The sequence below is a fragment of the Aplidium turbinatum genome, chromosome 4 (genome assembly GCF_918807975.1).
Source record: "Aplidium turbinatum chromosome 4, kaAplTurb1.1, whole genome shotgun sequence".
NCBI lineage: Eukaryota > Metazoa > Chordata > Ascidiacea > Aplousobranchia > Polyclinidae > Aplidium > Aplidium turbinatum.
The window spans coordinates 4,875,490-4,892,205 of record NC_137475.1 but is presented as its reverse complement, the minus strand read 5'-3'; the positions used below and the strand labels follow the sequence as shown (position 1 = coordinate 4,892,205).

Sequence of the window (16,716 nt, the reverse complement as noted above, 5' to 3'; positions counted from 1 at the left end):
TTATTAAGCTAAATTAGAAAAAAGTATGATTTTATTGAAAACCACAAAACTTTTTTTGCACCCTATCGTTTTTGAAGACAATTTATCTTTTCTTATTTTTTTGTTATTTTCTGTTGCATTGTTTTGACAATATCAATTGCAGGTACTTTTGACTGCTATACTGGAACCGGTAACACATATAGAGGGTACCTTTCAAAAACAAGTTCCGGAACGCCATGCCAAGACTGGTCTAGTACTCATCCCCACGACCACAACTAGTGAGATATTACCTGATTAATAGGGGATGTAAAACCAACAATACAATTTGGGTAGAGAAGTAACTTTTTTCAACCATAAACAGACATAACTCAGCAACAACACTACATTTAACATTATAAAAAAAACAATAAGCTAACGTTTTCGGCTTTCGGCTACGCAATTTTTCAGTTATCATTTTGTGTGAGCTAGTTAAGCAAGTAAATTTGTTTTAGTAAGTTATTGTGAGATGGTTTTAAGAATGAGTTCTGACCACAAGGAGTAAGTTTCAAAATCAAAATTTGATCGGTCAATAAAAGTCAATTTTTTATCTTTCGGTTAATTTTTCAATTTTAGGTCAATAAAGTCAATTTTATGTAATTGACATTTCCAGTCCAAACATTTTCTTTTAAATGCTGAAAAAAATCGATACTTCAATAACTTCTTGTTAATTAATTTCATTCTGTGCTGACTGTTCAAGTACAGGTGGCTACTGGCTACCTCAAATCAACCGATTGTGCGATACAGACAGTAGGATTACTCTTGTAATCAAACAAAATCGGTAAAAATCACAAATTGTATTTCCAGAATTATTGTTCTGGTCTTTCGTTAACGTAACATTTTTGTCTGCAGGGTACAAACGTCTGATTTGATTACTCGCATGACCTTCCAATCAAACCAGCCCTTTGTACTCTGCACCTCAATTACATTCTTGCGTTCATTTCTCAGTATAATACGAGTATTTTGTTTTGTTCATACGAAAATTTCTTTGTTTGTACGAAGATTTTTTTGTACGTCATAATTTTTCAAAAATTTTCGTACAAAAGGCACTTTTTTCGTGGATTTTCACGAATCGTCAAGACCAGGGGTGTGCAAACTTTTTACCAGGCGGGCCAGATTTGATAATGCGGAAGTGCCCGCGGGCCAACAGCCCCTGACAATATTGTTTTGCGTAAAGAAAGATGAATAAAATACAGCAATATTGTATTATTTAATGTCATTTTCTTACAACAAAGCAAGGTTAATATGCAGGTTTAGGTAATATGTCGTAGCCCAGGGGCGTCCAACCCGTGGCCCGCGGCCACATGTGGCCCGCGAGAAGGTTCTGAGTGGCCCGCGTGATATTTTTCGAAATGACATATATATATATTACGTAATTTATGGCGAACTTACATTCCGATAAATTGGCATTTATTGTTTGCTTTCTTTCTCTATTACTCTATAATCCCTAGTGCATGGGGTGCGCAACTGTTCAAGTTAATTTTATTGTATCACAATGCACATTGTTACGCATCACATTTTCCACATTGTTACGTCCACCCTTTTCCACACAATAGTACTGGTGCTTCAAGAGTCAGTAAATCAGCAATATTTCTTGCTTTTAGCGAGAGAAGTTCAAAACTTTCTATTGCTAGAATTTTACAAAAAAAATTGTTTCTTAAGAAAAAGATCAGAGGATTCATAGATTGGCAGTTTTCGTGACATCATTATTCGGCAGCACTTACTTGTGCGAGCAAGTTTTTCGTGGATGAACCTAGGGACAGCCGGACAATACATTACGGGACGCGCAACTCCGCTGTTCCGGCAACATCAGAAGGGTTAATTGCCAATTTGACATTTTTTACGCTTTGCTGCTGGCTTGCTTTCAACTAAAAACCTTAAACCACTTCAAAACCAACTTCACTCTTCTTATATAACCCATAAAATGTACAAACACATTTCTAAGATTAGAATTCGGGTGTGAGGGTTTTAATTAGAAATTATCAGACAGTCATTTTTAAGATTACAAATTAGCAGTAAATACTCAAGTGGCCGCGTAACCATTCGTAAACTACATGTGGCCCTTTGGCCAAAAAGGTTGGACACCCCTGTCGTAGCCTTTATATATCACTGGATATAATAAATTGGGCTGCATAAGTTATCTGCTTTTCCATCAGAAAGTAACACATTCAGAAACTTTGTAAAACACGTACAGCTGTGTTGATGTGAAGGATGAAACTGACGTCTTGATTTCAATACCCAGGTCATCAAGTCTGGTTCGAGGATAGTGATAGACAAACATAACACATCACTAAGGCAGTAGTCGCTCAGCTTTGATCACAAGCGGTTGCAGTTCTGGTTCATAGGCCTACACAAGAACGTATGCTAATTCGTAAAAAAAACTTTTGCGCTCCAAATATATGAACAAAACCGACGAAGACGAACACGAAGATTTTTTTCATGTCAAAAATACTTGAATCAGTTTTTTTTTTTGTTCGTACAATTACTTTTGAAAATTTTTGACTGTTAGTAAAACATTTTGTTAGCATTAAAATCTTTCTGTTTCCAAATAGTCGCACCAAGCTTTTCAAAGAAACTATTTAAACACGAATGGCTTACGAATGTTCGTTTTCATACGAAGAGCATGGTATGCCAACAGGCAACACTATCAGCCCACGCCTGCTTCTGTGGAAAGAAGTTTTTTGATTCTTTCTAAACTTCTGGCCAAAGACAGAAACTTTAATGCCGAAAATATACAACATTACATTAAATCAAATATAGTTATTACTATCTGAATCCTTAACAGCCTGTTTCACCTTTAACGGATCATCAGAAAGTCTTATTCAAAGAGAATCTTAATAAAATAAATAAAAATTAATAAATGAAACATTACATTATGTTACATTTCAAATCATCTTGTTCTTGGGTAACGTAATGTGTATTTTGGAGTTAGCTGCCTGCTTACATATAGCTTCATAGTTTAATACGTTCTGTTGACGATTTTCAATGTTTTTTGTTGATGTAGCCTTCTTTCAAATACAAAATACAAAAACAATGGTTCGCTTAGTCAAATTTTTGTACAGTAAATAAAGCCAATTTTTTTAAATTTTAAAGTCAACTTTTTAGATTTTTAGGTCAATAAAATCTTGCCCTACTGATTAATAAATCGATCGGTCTGAGTGACAAAATGTGAAGAAACATTGACGCCCATTGTTAGCTAATATCCTGAGCTTTGGCTCATGTAAAAAACATTGATACTTAATCTAGTTACTGCGATAAGTAGATTTTAGTAATATTGATGAAAAATAGACATTGCCTTTCAAATATAGTTATTTCGAATGCAGGGTAATTAGACTGACCATGAAATAAACATAGAGTTTCGCTTAATTCAAGTTACATTATAAATTGATTCATTGTGCTGACCCAAAGTGACGTAGGGGTATGAATTATGACGTAGCTAGCTAATTGCATGGAAATAGACAAAGTAAAAATGCACTCCATGGTTTAGCTGCAGCTGTACGTTCGCCGATAGCTCAGTTGGTTTGCGCGTGACTTCGTATGAGAAGAAGCTTTTGAGCAACGCATTCTCTAACGGATGGAATAATTCTCCGGCAACAAGACTTCAACAATCCGTAAACTTCACTTTGTCAATCTCAGTAACCGGCCCTGTGTCAAAAGCCTCTACAGTCTACAAGTATGCGAAACTACCAGGAGTAACCTATCAAGGCTTTGTTAGTCCGAGGATAAGGATTTAAAAACCAGAACCAGTCGACGGATGGATGGTCATTTTATTAGCTTTAGACGGATTAGCTTAGTTGGTTAATTTGACTTTACGAGCGAAAAGACAGCGTTACAATTCATTTAATGTGTGAAATTCTCTGCCTGTAAAATTAGTCTGAACAGAAAAGTATTAATTGGTTAATGTAAGCTTTGATGGATGTGTTGTTGTTTGTGAATTAATCCATCATTTAGGTGCCGCTAAATGGAAAGCAATCCTTACGATGTGTTGCCCAAACGCACACCCGAGATTGAATTAGAGCTGATTGATCTTGTCGTTTTTGCGTTTGCAAGTTTGTAGCTTTACCAACTGAATGTCTTTTTGTTTTTCGCATTTCAGCAACAATTTGACCTATCCCGATGCTGGTTTGGCCTCGAATTTCTGTCGGAATCCAGGTAACCAGGTAAAACCGTGGTGCTTTACAGCTTCAACAGCAAAGCGTTGGGAATACTGCGACATTCCAAAATGCAACTGTAAGCATTTTTTAATATTAAATTGAGATTGTTTTGTTTAAAAATAACAAAAAACCTGATTTTGATTATATTGGATTAAAACTGATTGCAAAGCCGAAGTTAGAATAAAAACAAATTATTGTGACGTTGTTTAGCCTAAAAAGATTGTAATTATAAGTTGTGATAATAAATAGATAGATGATTCGACAAAAACTAGCCTGATGTGTTTGTTTGATAAATTTAAAAAATCGAATTTACTTTCAATTTTTTACAAAATATGCGCTTTGTTTAGACTTTAGAGTTATACTGGTGATCGCCTAAAGATAGATCTTGTTTTGCTTTGTGGAATGATCTAAGTTAATTGAAGTTTCATTTCAGAACACCCAAGTCACCTGAAACCAACTTGAGATAACTTGAAATGCAGATTTTGAATGAACACTTTTCACTCTGATACAGACCAGCTCAGTGGCCGAGTAGTTATCGCCTTCGGCTCTGGTGCAGATGGATCTGAGATCGATTCCAAGTCGGCTTAGCCTAAACCAAAGACTGTAAAAACAGTACCGATTGTATGTTCTATCTTGCATAACGCAGTGAGAATGTTGGGTATTAATGTGACGACATCTTAATCCTGATATAGCATTAAAAATTAGCCTTGTTGCTAAAAGACCTTAGCTGTTGTAGAGCGACAATAAATGAAACCATTATTGTTACTCAGGTACAGGATTTTCCACGTAGGCCTAATAAACAAAATAGATTCATCAAGACATTGTATACAAAATTGTGTTGGGTATAATTCTATTGTAAACTTATTGCACTTTATCACTGCAAACAAGAAAGTGTAAAAATTGGAAAATTTTGTTATATTTAATGAAATAAAACCGAAACAAACACGCATAGCTGTTCTGCTTGTGTGAAGAATCCCGCGATGGTGGTCCAAATGTAAATAAAGTTTCATATTAGGTCTGTTCGAAACAAAAATCTTTCAAATTTTGAAATATTCAAATTTTGGAATGTTTTGTTTCGTTTCAAAGCAAAATTCCTTTTCTTGATTTCGTTTTGAACTATTTTTTAGTGAAGAATTTCATTTTGAGTCGAATCCCCGACCGTTTCATTTCGTTATGGAAACACACAAGAATCTCAGGATGCAGAAGCGCTTCCAGTCGTTTTTCCTCGTGTTCTGAAGTTGATAACTTCGATATCGCAATATGAGAGAATACAGACCGTAATTTTGAACGAATATTTTGTGGCCTACTGCATTCTGAACGGAAATTTTGTGCTCTTTTAAAGTTTGTAGGATACCTGACAAATTTCTTAATTTCGTCTGTAGGCTATTGTATTGTAGTGCAGGGGTGTGCAACCTTTATTACAGGAGGGCCAGATACGAACAACTGGGTGAAACCGCGGGCCGCATGTTTATTTAACATAAGATTTCTAGTAGTTGCAGGCACAAAAGAGTAGTTTTTTTTTATTCATATTATTTTTATATTAGGGGTTATCTTCTTCCAGAAATAATAAGTTGGGACGCATAAATTTCTGAAGAAAACTGCTATTCAAATTTATTGTCACACCGTCTTTAAACGAGCTCAGTGAGAAGTTTGCAGCTGGCTTCTTTTCCCGACGGCTTTTTCCAAATTTACTTTAATGGAAGTGATCGCAATTCGAAGTCCATTTTCCAAGTGTTTGTCTGTCAGAACCGATCAATAGGGAGATTTTATGACGCCCGTTTTAAAAAAAAATGTTCGCACAAATACGTTGAGCTAAAAAGTGCCATTTTTGAAGCCATGGATTTTTCAAATGTGGAAAGCCATCTTAGTTGAAATGTTTTCGGTAAAAATCGCCAAGATTCATTTCTAAATACTTTGCTTTCAAATCCGTTTTCTCTTGAAGATCAATCAGTTCAAGTTATATCTTCTGGTGCTTTGTTAATGTTTTTTTTTTTCTTTTTCGCGCAACGCTCAGAGTTCAAGATGGATACCACAACATCTTGCAGGTTTACAATTTTCCATATAAAATGGATTTGTTTCCTGTCTCATCATTAGTGCGTGCGCTCCGGGAGCCGTCCACACACCCAAACACTCAGCAGGCACACCATACTTACATGGAAGATACCTACCAAGGAGGCGAGGGACTCACTACGACCGAAGGGACCCACCGCGGTAGATGGTAATCTGTGGATGTAAATGTTTGGTTAGTGGCTGCCTCAAGCTGATCTGCCTGTCTCGACTTTCCTCTTGCTGATCTTGGAGCAGACTAGGAGATGGCAGGTCAAGCTAATGTTAATGTCTGTGTTGTATGGCGAAGCGAATATACCAAACAAATGTTCATGAGATTTAAAGTCCTTGAAACGAGCCAAAAGTTCATACAACAATTTTTCAAGTTGGTCAGCAAATTCAGTTTTTTTCTCAGGATGCATTCCATAGTCTCTTAAAGTTGAAAAGTGTAAAAGATTTCCTGTCTGTACGTGAGCTTTCCAAAGTTGTACTTTGTTCATAATGCCTTTTATGTGACCATACATTTTTACGTTCCAAATAATTAAATACAATGGATTAGCGGTGGCCGGTGGGAGACTTCTAAAATGGTTAACAGAAGGTGCGAAATCTACAATAATCCACTCCACAATGAATTGTTCACACGTACCAGACTAAGCTAAATTATAAATACGTTTCGCGGGCCGCACACAATTCAAAATTGGCACATCTTCGCGGCCACATAATTTTTCTTCGCAGCCACATTTGGCCCGCGGCCGCATGTTGCACACCCCTGATGTAGTGTATCCTTTTGTTGCTGAACAGGTAATTTTTACATGTTGAATTACTGAATAAATTACTGAAAAAAGATCGGTTATCCTTTTCAATTTCTTGTGGCAGCTTTTAACCTGCAGTCATCAGAAGGCGGAAATTTTTTAATATAATTAACAGACCCCACACCGCCTTAGCCTATGTTCCCGATGTTGCATATATACAGTAGGCTACAACGTAGATTTTTGAAGGGTGGCCTGCTTAGACTTTTGAGAGGAGGTAGGTTAAATAATTCTGAAAGAAGTGAAATAAAAAAAATACTTTTGACCCTTTACAGCCCAGCTTCTCTGTTGGTTGGACGGCGTTTTTCCAAAATAAAGGCCTAAAGTTTTGTTAGATACGAATTAATCGGTATCTGCTTCTTCACGAGACTTGGCAAGTGGCAACGACACTTTATAAAATTGTGCAAACTCTCAGACAGGCTCTCGGTGCATGCTACTGTACATACGTGGAAGGGTAGCCTCTATGCAGCCAGCGTTTAAAGTTGCCACGTCATTTTTCATGTTATCTTGATATGTTTACGAAGGTTATACAAGTGACAAAGGGATTTAGGGTGGCCATGATCGCCAAAGTTTGTATCAGATCGGGCACATAATTATCACAATCTTTTCTATCTCTAATCTAATATAAATAAAGTGTATCCTCTTCATCGATTTTGTACGATCTGTTAATGTAATTAAAAAAATGACCACAGAACGAGCTCTCAAAATTTGAAGAGATTTTAATCAAACTGTTGAGATAGGAAGAAAATACAAAGCTGCATTATGAGAACAACTGTACAATAACATTAAGCATAAAGCTAAATGGGTTTAGATATTGCTATAATTGTTGGTGTAATGGTGTAGGAACTGAATTATCTCATTGCACTTTAATTCCCTGGTCAAACCTTCGTATTTTTCATATAAGTCCCGTTGCTTTAGAAATGCAGTATAGTCGGTTTAGAAGACGGTATTCTTGTGCAGTATCAAAGGCACGAGATAGATCACGGTCAAAAATTGAGTATTGAACCGTGTGGACGTTTACATAGAGAGGAGAGACTTGCATAGAATATTTGAGATTAAATAGTCCCAAAGGGTTTAACAAAAGTTTTGTTTCAACTAGTCGTTACGATAAACTAAACCTTTCATGTTGTAAAGTGCTACCTTATCTCAAAACGTATGCCAAAAGTGAAATGTGAATAGAGAGAATGTCCATATTTTGTTTAAAAGGCAATGTAGGCGTAAGCTAATAAGGTACATGTTCTTGTACAGCATAGAGCTTTCGTTGTTGCGAGAGTATAAAGTACATTGTATAGTTTTAGCTATAAAGTTCACCCTGATTCTTTCGATTCTTTTGATTTGAAGTATTGAGGGAAGCAGTTGACCGACATAGTCTTTCGCTGCTTCCTGTCTGTTGTAAAATCTTGATTGCTATGGTGCTATTGTTTTCGTATTGTGTATAATTGTAGCCTACTATACTATTCTCGCAACAGACGAAATAAAAACTTTATCTGTCATTCTATTTTTGTTTGACAACAATAAATCATCATTGTTTAATATACGGTTACTTGGAATCTATCACCATTATCGTACTTCATTACGTACACCTACAATCATTACGTACACCTACAACATACAAAATTGAAATATATAATATAGTCTTACATTGTACTTTACAGTAAGTATATTACACAATTGAGCACTGAATCGTGTTGATGTTTATACATATTAAGGAATTTATCAAAATTTCTTTTTTACATGTGCTGAAGATGCTATTAGCCTACTATAGTGGAATCGATCCTTAATAAAGTACAGTTACACTATTATAGGAGGTTAGATTGTTGTGCAAAAGCCAGCATTTGATGAATGCAAAATAGCAGTACCATCTATTAAGGAATTAATAATAAAATAATAGGCTACGCTATAATTTTGTATAATTATCAATTTTAAAACGTTCTCTCTGCCTTTCTTGATTTTTGTCGACGCAAAAGCTTCTATTTCAAATTACAATACGCTTCTTTTGAATGTCGGGCGATACAAAATATTTACATTGTCATTTATAGCTTTTCAACCTTTGTATTCATTATTCTACCTTTTAAACGTTTAAAAAATGTAGGCCACTGACTAAATGTTGTCTTATATCTTTTATCCATTTAACCAGTGCACCGACTAATTTTTTTTTTAAAAAGGCTTTTGTTGATAGCCTACAACCACTGCACTTCTAAACTAGATTCGACTTCTAAATTGTAACAAACTCACAATGCAGCAGAAAGTGGCGACTCTTAGTCAAAATCAATCAGTCTGCACAACCATCAGAATCTAAATTTAGTTGATTTTGAATCTAACTGTAATTTTAATCTGATTGCTTAATTGCATAGAAAACAAATTTAAATCTGAGGCATAAAGGTTACAGAAACTTTTTGTATGAGCAGCTTAACTTTTGCCATGTTGTATACATTACAGTTGAGAGCGTAGCCTTTATAAATATAAAAAAGGAAAATGAAGGTCTTACTCTTGTGCTTATGCACAGCATTGATACTTGTTGTACCCTCTGCACGTTCATTAGACTGTAGACATGGACGAGGTACGACGTACAGAGGAACGGTTCTAATCACTCAGGGAGGAATCTTATGTCAAAGATGGAACAAACAACATCCTCACGCCCATGACACGTAATTTGATCGTTTATTCTTTGAGACTGCTTTCGTGCAGCTGCAATGCAGTTGTCTTTCAATACTTGATTATTTGCAGCTGATGGGCCTAAGAACAAACTGGCATTTATTTTTCGTGAGACTGCTTGAAGAACCACTATACTGTCAAACCAAAAATACTTGTTACATTATTTTGCTTGTTGTGGTAGGCTATATTGTTTTGAACCAAGTTTAAAAGTGAAGTAGGCTACATTGTTTTGATAACAAAAAAGTATTATTTTTGATTTATGGAAGAATTCGCAACGTTTTTTCGCTTAAGAGAATTTAATTCAAAAGGTTTAAGGTAATTCTGACGACCATACTGTTGGCCAAAGAAATCATAATCCAGTGTTGCGAAAACCATGCGTCTAATGTGATACCTTAGACAGGATCCTGAAAGGTCACCTATTATAAAAGTCGGCAGTTTATTCCCCCACTGCGCAATCATAGATCAGACAGTTTCAATAAAAATGTTATTTGACTTAAATCGTTGGTCATTATCTCTGTTGATGATAATTTGACCTTAGATTGAACGCACTACAAGAAAGTGTTAATGCTAAAGTGAGATGCCCCGGGAGCAGTTAGCTCAAGAAAATCAGCATAAATCCAAAACACATTGAAAAAATTTGTTTATTGCAGGACTCCTAGTCGGTACCCAACGGCTGGTTTGTTCCTCAACCACTGTCGCAATCCGAATAATGAACCTAGGCCGTGGTGTTACACGACCTCCTCCGCCACGAGATGGGACTACTGCGAAATTCCCATATGCGCGCCACGTGCGTAGCAGTTGTTTACAAACTATTCGGATAAAAAAAACTATACGTAGGCTACCTTTTGTGTTCTTTTTAGAATTAATATTCACTGATAAACGCCGTAAGCCTGGTATATCTTGGTCACAGCAATACTTATGCTACCCAGCGATTTCCGATATCAATCTACAAATATGTTGAAATTAGGCTACTTGCTATTATTTATGTCAGATAAATGTAACCGAACGACTTTTAGCAGTGCTGTGTCAAGGTGGGGAGAAAATTTCAAAAATATTTAGTCTACATTTGTGTTGTTTCAAACTGGTCAGAAAGTCTATTAAAGTAAACCAAATTTCCATATTGATGCAGTGAAAATACACACTATATTATCATAAATTTTCTTGCCTGTAGGAAGCCAAAATTTATTTTGGCCTTGGGGCCCATAAATGTGGGCTTTTTATGCATAAAGGGCTTAACACAGCACTGATTAGTTTACTGGAAACCATGGAATAGGCATAATAGCGACAACTACCTCGGTCACATTGCATTACAGATTTACTTGGAATAACATTTTTTTCCAAATTGTTTCATATCATTAAGTTATGATTATTCCGTTAAAAATTAACCAATTAAAATAAACTATTATTGCTCCGATCGTTTATTATGACCATTTGTCTTGTTTCAGTTTTTTGGTATTTGTTATTGTATTGTTTAATAATGTCAATTGCAGTTACATTACACTGCTATATTGGAACCGGTCAAACATACAGGGGATTCCTTAGAAGAACAAGGTCTGGAAAGACATGCCAAGATTGGGGGACTACACATCCCCACTACCACACTTTGTAAGATATTAATTGATTATTTGTATTCTAAAAAAATCTGCCGGCTTGATTGACATAGTGTGAAGAAAAATAAATGTAATTTGTTTGCCATAGTTGCGCACATTGGCTCTTGCAAAGAATATTTTGAAATTCGTGTTTTCGGTTAATATTATTTGTGGTTAGGGAAATCACTAAGGCCTACAGTACTAAACTAAACTAATTTCTTATTTTGCTGTTTGGTGGCTGAAGTGGCTATTTTAGCACCATAGAGCTGAAGTGGGCCCGGTACCCAGAAGGGGGCCTGGTGCTTTACCATCTGACGGCTTCAGGGGCTGTTTTAACCTCTGATGGCAATTCCTTTAGATCTGATTATATTAAGATCTTGATAATGTTTGAAGTCGCGGCAAATATTTTAAATCCGCGCCCCTTAAATATTCCGGGCCCGGGTCCAAATGTACCACCTAGACCCCCTTGTCAACGCCCCTTGTTAACGTCTACCACCTAGTAGACGTCAGACCCCCTTGTCAACGTCTACCACCTAGACCCCCTTGTCAACGCCCCTGCCACTCACCTCTAGAAATCACCGCCTGGTCTTTGGATATAGTAAATTTTTCTTAAAATTGTCTTGATTTGGAACCCAAGGATCTCATAGGAGCGGGTCCTTAATTATCTTGCCATAAACGACCCTGTGACAATTCAGTGTGACAGTGAAGAAAATATACATGGAAAACAATTCAAATAACCTATTTCTCGAGCGTAGTTTACACCAGTGCTTCTCAAACGTTTTCATTGTACGACCCCATTTCAGAAAATAGTTTTCTACACGACTCTGTGGTGGGCAGTTTCTGGAGAACCAGTCACTGTAGGCAGGGGCGCCGGAACGATTTTTGACTGCGGGGGCAAGATTACGAAAAAAGGGCACTTTTTTTACTAATGGGCAAATTTTTTTTCAAGTTTTAAGATAAGATATAGCGATAATGCTAATCTATAAGCTCACTATGTAGGCTATTGAGTAATGATAGCCTACAAGTGTCCGCTGTCCGGTATACAAAGAAGGGCATCATGCTATGTTATAATGATGTAACCTACTGTCAAGCCTTAAAGCAGCCTGCGGCCATGCCCGCTAAGTAGTGCTTGAATGACCGCCGGTGCTACCTCCTCAATCGGCCAAGTTTGGGCGCCGGTCTCTTCTAGCCAATTATTTACTTTCGCAATAGAATGATCGTGAATTAGCTGTCGAAAATATGTAGTATCAAAGAGTGACGCAAAATTAGGTCAGCGCGCGTCATAATCGCCACTGTTGCATTGTGCGGGAATATTTGTTAAAATGGAATATATCTGTAGGGTTTTGCTTTCTGGTTTTGCTTTCTGGTTTTGCTTTCTTTCTAGGGTTTTGCATCTGCGATCACCAGCGCTGTAAGTCTTGTTTGTAATTCTCGACGTTTATTTTAACAAAGTCTTAATCCGAAGTGCTAAATTATATCGGTTGTTAAAAAGGAGAACTAGGTTAGTTGACATCCAAGGGGAAAACATTTTTTGATCATATTTTATAAAAATTATGCTTCTTTTAGTAATGTCCTTCACATCATTGAAATACTTATTTTATTACCTTGCCGTCATCGTCAACACATGTCGAACGTTGTTTTTCGTTGCTAAAAAGAATTCTAGAGGAGTGGCGAACTTCTTTAAAATCAGCCACATTGGAGACACTCGTGCGAGTGTCGTTAGATGGTCCCGCAGTACTGGATTACAATTCCTATAAAGCAGTTATTGCGTGGTGCAACGATTCTATTGTAGGACGTCGCCCAGGCCCAGACTTCAACAACGCTAAGTGATCATTTTAGAATTGTTGCAAGTTTAATTCTATTTACTTGTGCTATCGTTATTTTTATTTTGTATTTTGGCCTCCAAGCACGCAGATTTGGCCGCCGAGAAGGAGCTCCCGAAAAAAGAAACAAGTTTTAAGGCCTGTACTGTGTTGCAAAATTTTGTGCAGTAAATATTATTTTGAGGCAAAAATGAAAGATTATTATTAGGCTAAAAGCGAATAGCAGAAATTGTTATATTGCAAAATGTGCAGTAGCTTACATGACTTTAAAAGGGCACCATTGCCCCCCCTGCCCCTCCATCTGCAGAAAAATTGAGGGCAGGGGGGCATCCGCCCCCCCTGCCCCCCCCGCTTCTGGCGCCCCTGACTGTAGGCCCGTTTTCAATTTCTTTTGCGACCCCATTTGGAGTCGCAACCAATGCTCTGAGAAGCCCTGGTCTACATCAGAGTTGGATCACAATGTCACTAGATATCCAGTGACTGACAGTGGAGGTTAAGAGCCTGGAATCATTCCAGGATCCCGGCTACAAAGAAATTACAGTGTTTTCTATAACGTCGTATTGTTTTTTAACAAATGTCTTGTTTTTGGATCCCGAACTTCCGTTGGGAGCCTACCCAATAGCGTAGCGTGACCATTTTTGGGGCGTTTACTTTTCAAGTAATCTTTAAGCGTATAATCTAATTGTATTTAAAATCAAAAATACGAACAAAAACAATGGAGCTGGTTCGGTTGAACCGCGCCATGACAATCACACCCAAGCTATTTTTTTTAAATACAAGTAGAAAAAGTTTTCTGAAATAAATTAACACCCAAAAATGGGTCACACTACGCCACTGAACCCATCAGGTCCAAATTGCCCTAGCAATGACCCTGAGTTAGACTAACAATCAAATAAACGTAGTTTTGGCTAATTTAAGTTATATTATAAAAAATAATCTCGAAATTAAAATGCGTTGCTCAAGCGCACACCTGAGACTTGAACCATAGTTGACTGATTTTGCCTTTCATTGTTTGCAAAGTCGAGGGTTTTTGTAACTGAACTAAAAACTCGTCGAATGGTCAGTAGCTAAGCTTCAAGCTTTTTGAATTTCAGCAACTATACAAATTACCCCGACGCTGGTTTGTTCTCAAATTTCTGTCGTAACCCAGGCGACGGGGAAAAACCCTGGTGCTACACAACTTCAGAAGATGAACGTTGGGAATACTGCGATATTCCAAAATGCCAGTGTGAGCAATTGTTAATATTTTAAAGTGATACTGTTTTGTTTAAATATAACAAAAGACATAGTTTGAATTATATTGAAAATAAGCGATTTTTCCACAACCGGCTGAAAACAAAGTTAGTCTGAAGCTAATTTTATACAGGACAGAGGGAAAAAACAAGTTATCATTGAGCCTACGAGAAATGTAATTACAAGTTGTATTTATGAACTGATGACCCAGCAAAACACCAGTCTGATGTGTCACTCTGTTTGGTCAATTTGTTTTGTGTTAAAAAACAAGATTTATTTCAAGCTTTGCAAAATTTGCACTTTGTTTAGATTGCCGATAGCCAAGCAGAAATAGAGCTTCTAGTGCTTTGTGGAATTATCTAATTTTGTTTCGATTTCAGAACACTCATGCCCCCTGAAGCCCACTTGAGATGAATTAAATGCAAATTTTGAATGAGCACTACAGTGTTGCCAAACCAATTCTTGCAACTTCTCAATCTGGTACAAGATTTCCTACTTTAGAAGCAGCATTAATTTATCAAGACATTGTATTGGGTATAATTATACAAAAGATTGCAAACCAAGTCCATTTAATTACTACAAACAAGAGAGCGTAAAAGTTGTAAAATGTTGTTGCATTCAGTAAAGTGGTGATTAATATCGAAATAAAACCGAAACAATTATGCATTGCTGTTCAGCTTGTGTGGTGAAATCCCACTGCAGTGGTCCAGAAGTTATTTGTATTTCTCACTGATTTGTTGATCAATTTTCATAACAAACCATTGCAACTCTAGCAAAGGAATAGGATGACAGGGACAGTGTTGTTCTGTTCAGTTTACAAGTAATTATGGAAAACTATGCATTGCGCTGAGAAGTTGTTTGTCATTGTGGGCGATTTGAATCGAATCCACGAAGAGGACGGTCAAAAATCATACATTTCTTTATCTACAATTTGTCAGTTTTCCGGAAGCAAGTCTCAGTATAAAACACCATCTTGGAAGCCCTGCAACTTTGTATAATATGAAATGTGATTATCCATCATGCAACAAGCAATATTGTGCTTTATCCTTTTGTTTAAACAGCCCCAAGCCCAAGTGTTGGATCTACGTTTAGGGTGCTCGACCATTTTATTTTTTCAGACATGCAGAATCTGTGACGTCACGAAAGCGACATATTACGCTTGTAGTTGCTGAAATGCTAATTGTTATTCTATTACGATGAAAGGCAAATCTTTGGTTATTGTTTTTGTTCAATTATATCGTCATGATATGTTGCGTGCAGGATAGCGTGGTTGCAGTGCCATCTTAACAAATCGTTGGCATGATTTTGCTTCAAATTAAATTTTTTTGTAGAAGAATTTTTTTCGTCCAAACAGAATTTATTTAGAAAAATCTACGTTCAACTTTAATTAGATTATAATTCTACAGTTTGGGCAAAAAACAATAGATTTTTCTCTACAAAATTCCTAGTTTTAACTTGTTGTCGTAACAGTAAAAAACACAAGTTGTTGGTTAGGACAATTATGATTGTATGAAAAGCATAGTTAAGTTGTTTAAACAGGTTAAAAGTTGGAATTCTAGATTGACCTTGCTCGTTAACTAGTTCCAAAGTCAATATTAGAGGAAACCTATTGTATTATCAGCGTAGCTTTAATAATTTGTTTTCAAAGCAAGCAATTGTAATTGGTTTCAAGTGGATGTGGACGTCAACGTACAGCAAGACAATGGCTTCAAAGCAAGTTAATGAAAATGACTTTGAACAAGGTTTATAAGCCATTTAAACCTGGTTTATCTTTTATGAAGTTTTTATTATGTTAATGGTCTTGTGATGTTTCTAGTAATACACTAATACAGTCTCATCACAGGTGGCAATGTTTTATTGCAGCCTTGGTGTGTTTGCTTTTATTTTACTACCAAAAAAGAGGAAAAAAACTTTTGATCTAAATCAACCTTTTTGAAGAAGATGCATTCTTTATAGTCGTTTAGCAAAGTTATACATCTAATTTATGAAACAATCTAGTGCCTTTGAAAGTTATTTTGCTTCTAGATATAATATAAACTGAAATAAACTTAAATGGAAAACTATACTTCTTAGCCAGCAGTATTAAACATAACCTATATACATAGGCTATATTAATTTTGATTTTAATAAATCCGCTTTTGTTAAAAACAATTCCATCTGGTTCTGCTATCTACAACATTGTAAAGGCAGCTGGAACGTGACAAATTGTTACACAAGTAATGTTGATGCTTGTTGAATGACACCGTTCTGAAATAATAGGAGTAAAATTAACGATACCAAGTTCTGAGTAAGAACACCCATTCCAGCACGTTTGCAAACGAAGCTAGAAGTTCGTAATTGTAAGAAAGCTCAGTAAAGAAGCTACAAGCCTTGCCACAAATATCATCATCAT

The 16,716-nt window shown here is 36.4% G+C and overlaps 1 protein-coding gene across 1 annotated transcript; it reads left to right on the top strand.

Moving 5' to 3' along the window:
- The first annotated feature begins 496 nt into the window (after nucleotides 1-496).
- Nucleotides 497-14,342, top strand: LOC145768847 (plasminogen-like). The gene is made up of 6 exons (XM_082580454.1): nucleotides 497-516; nucleotides 4,112-4,245; nucleotides 9,531-9,672; nucleotides 10,330-10,466; nucleotides 11,170-11,284; nucleotides 14,186-14,342. The coding sequence occupies exons 1-6, from the start codon at nucleotides 497-499 to the stop codon at nucleotides 14,340-14,342; spliced, it is 705 nt and encodes a 234-aa protein (XP_082436580.1).
- The last annotated feature ends 2,374 nt before the right edge of the window (nucleotides 14,343-16,716 follow it).

Excerpts from the sequence above, each read along its gene's own strand:
- LOC145768847 (XM_082580454.1), top strand. The coding sequence starts at position 497 with ATGAGTTCTGACCACAAGGA. Across the intron at positions 517-4,111 it reads ATGAGTTCTGACCACAAGGA|CAACAATTTGACCTATCCCG; the intron begins GTAAGTTTCAAA and ends TTCGCATTTCAG. Across the intron at positions 11,285-14,185 it reads CATCCCCACTACCACACTTT|CAACTATACAAATTACCCCG; the intron begins GTAAGATATTAA and ends TTTGAATTTCAG.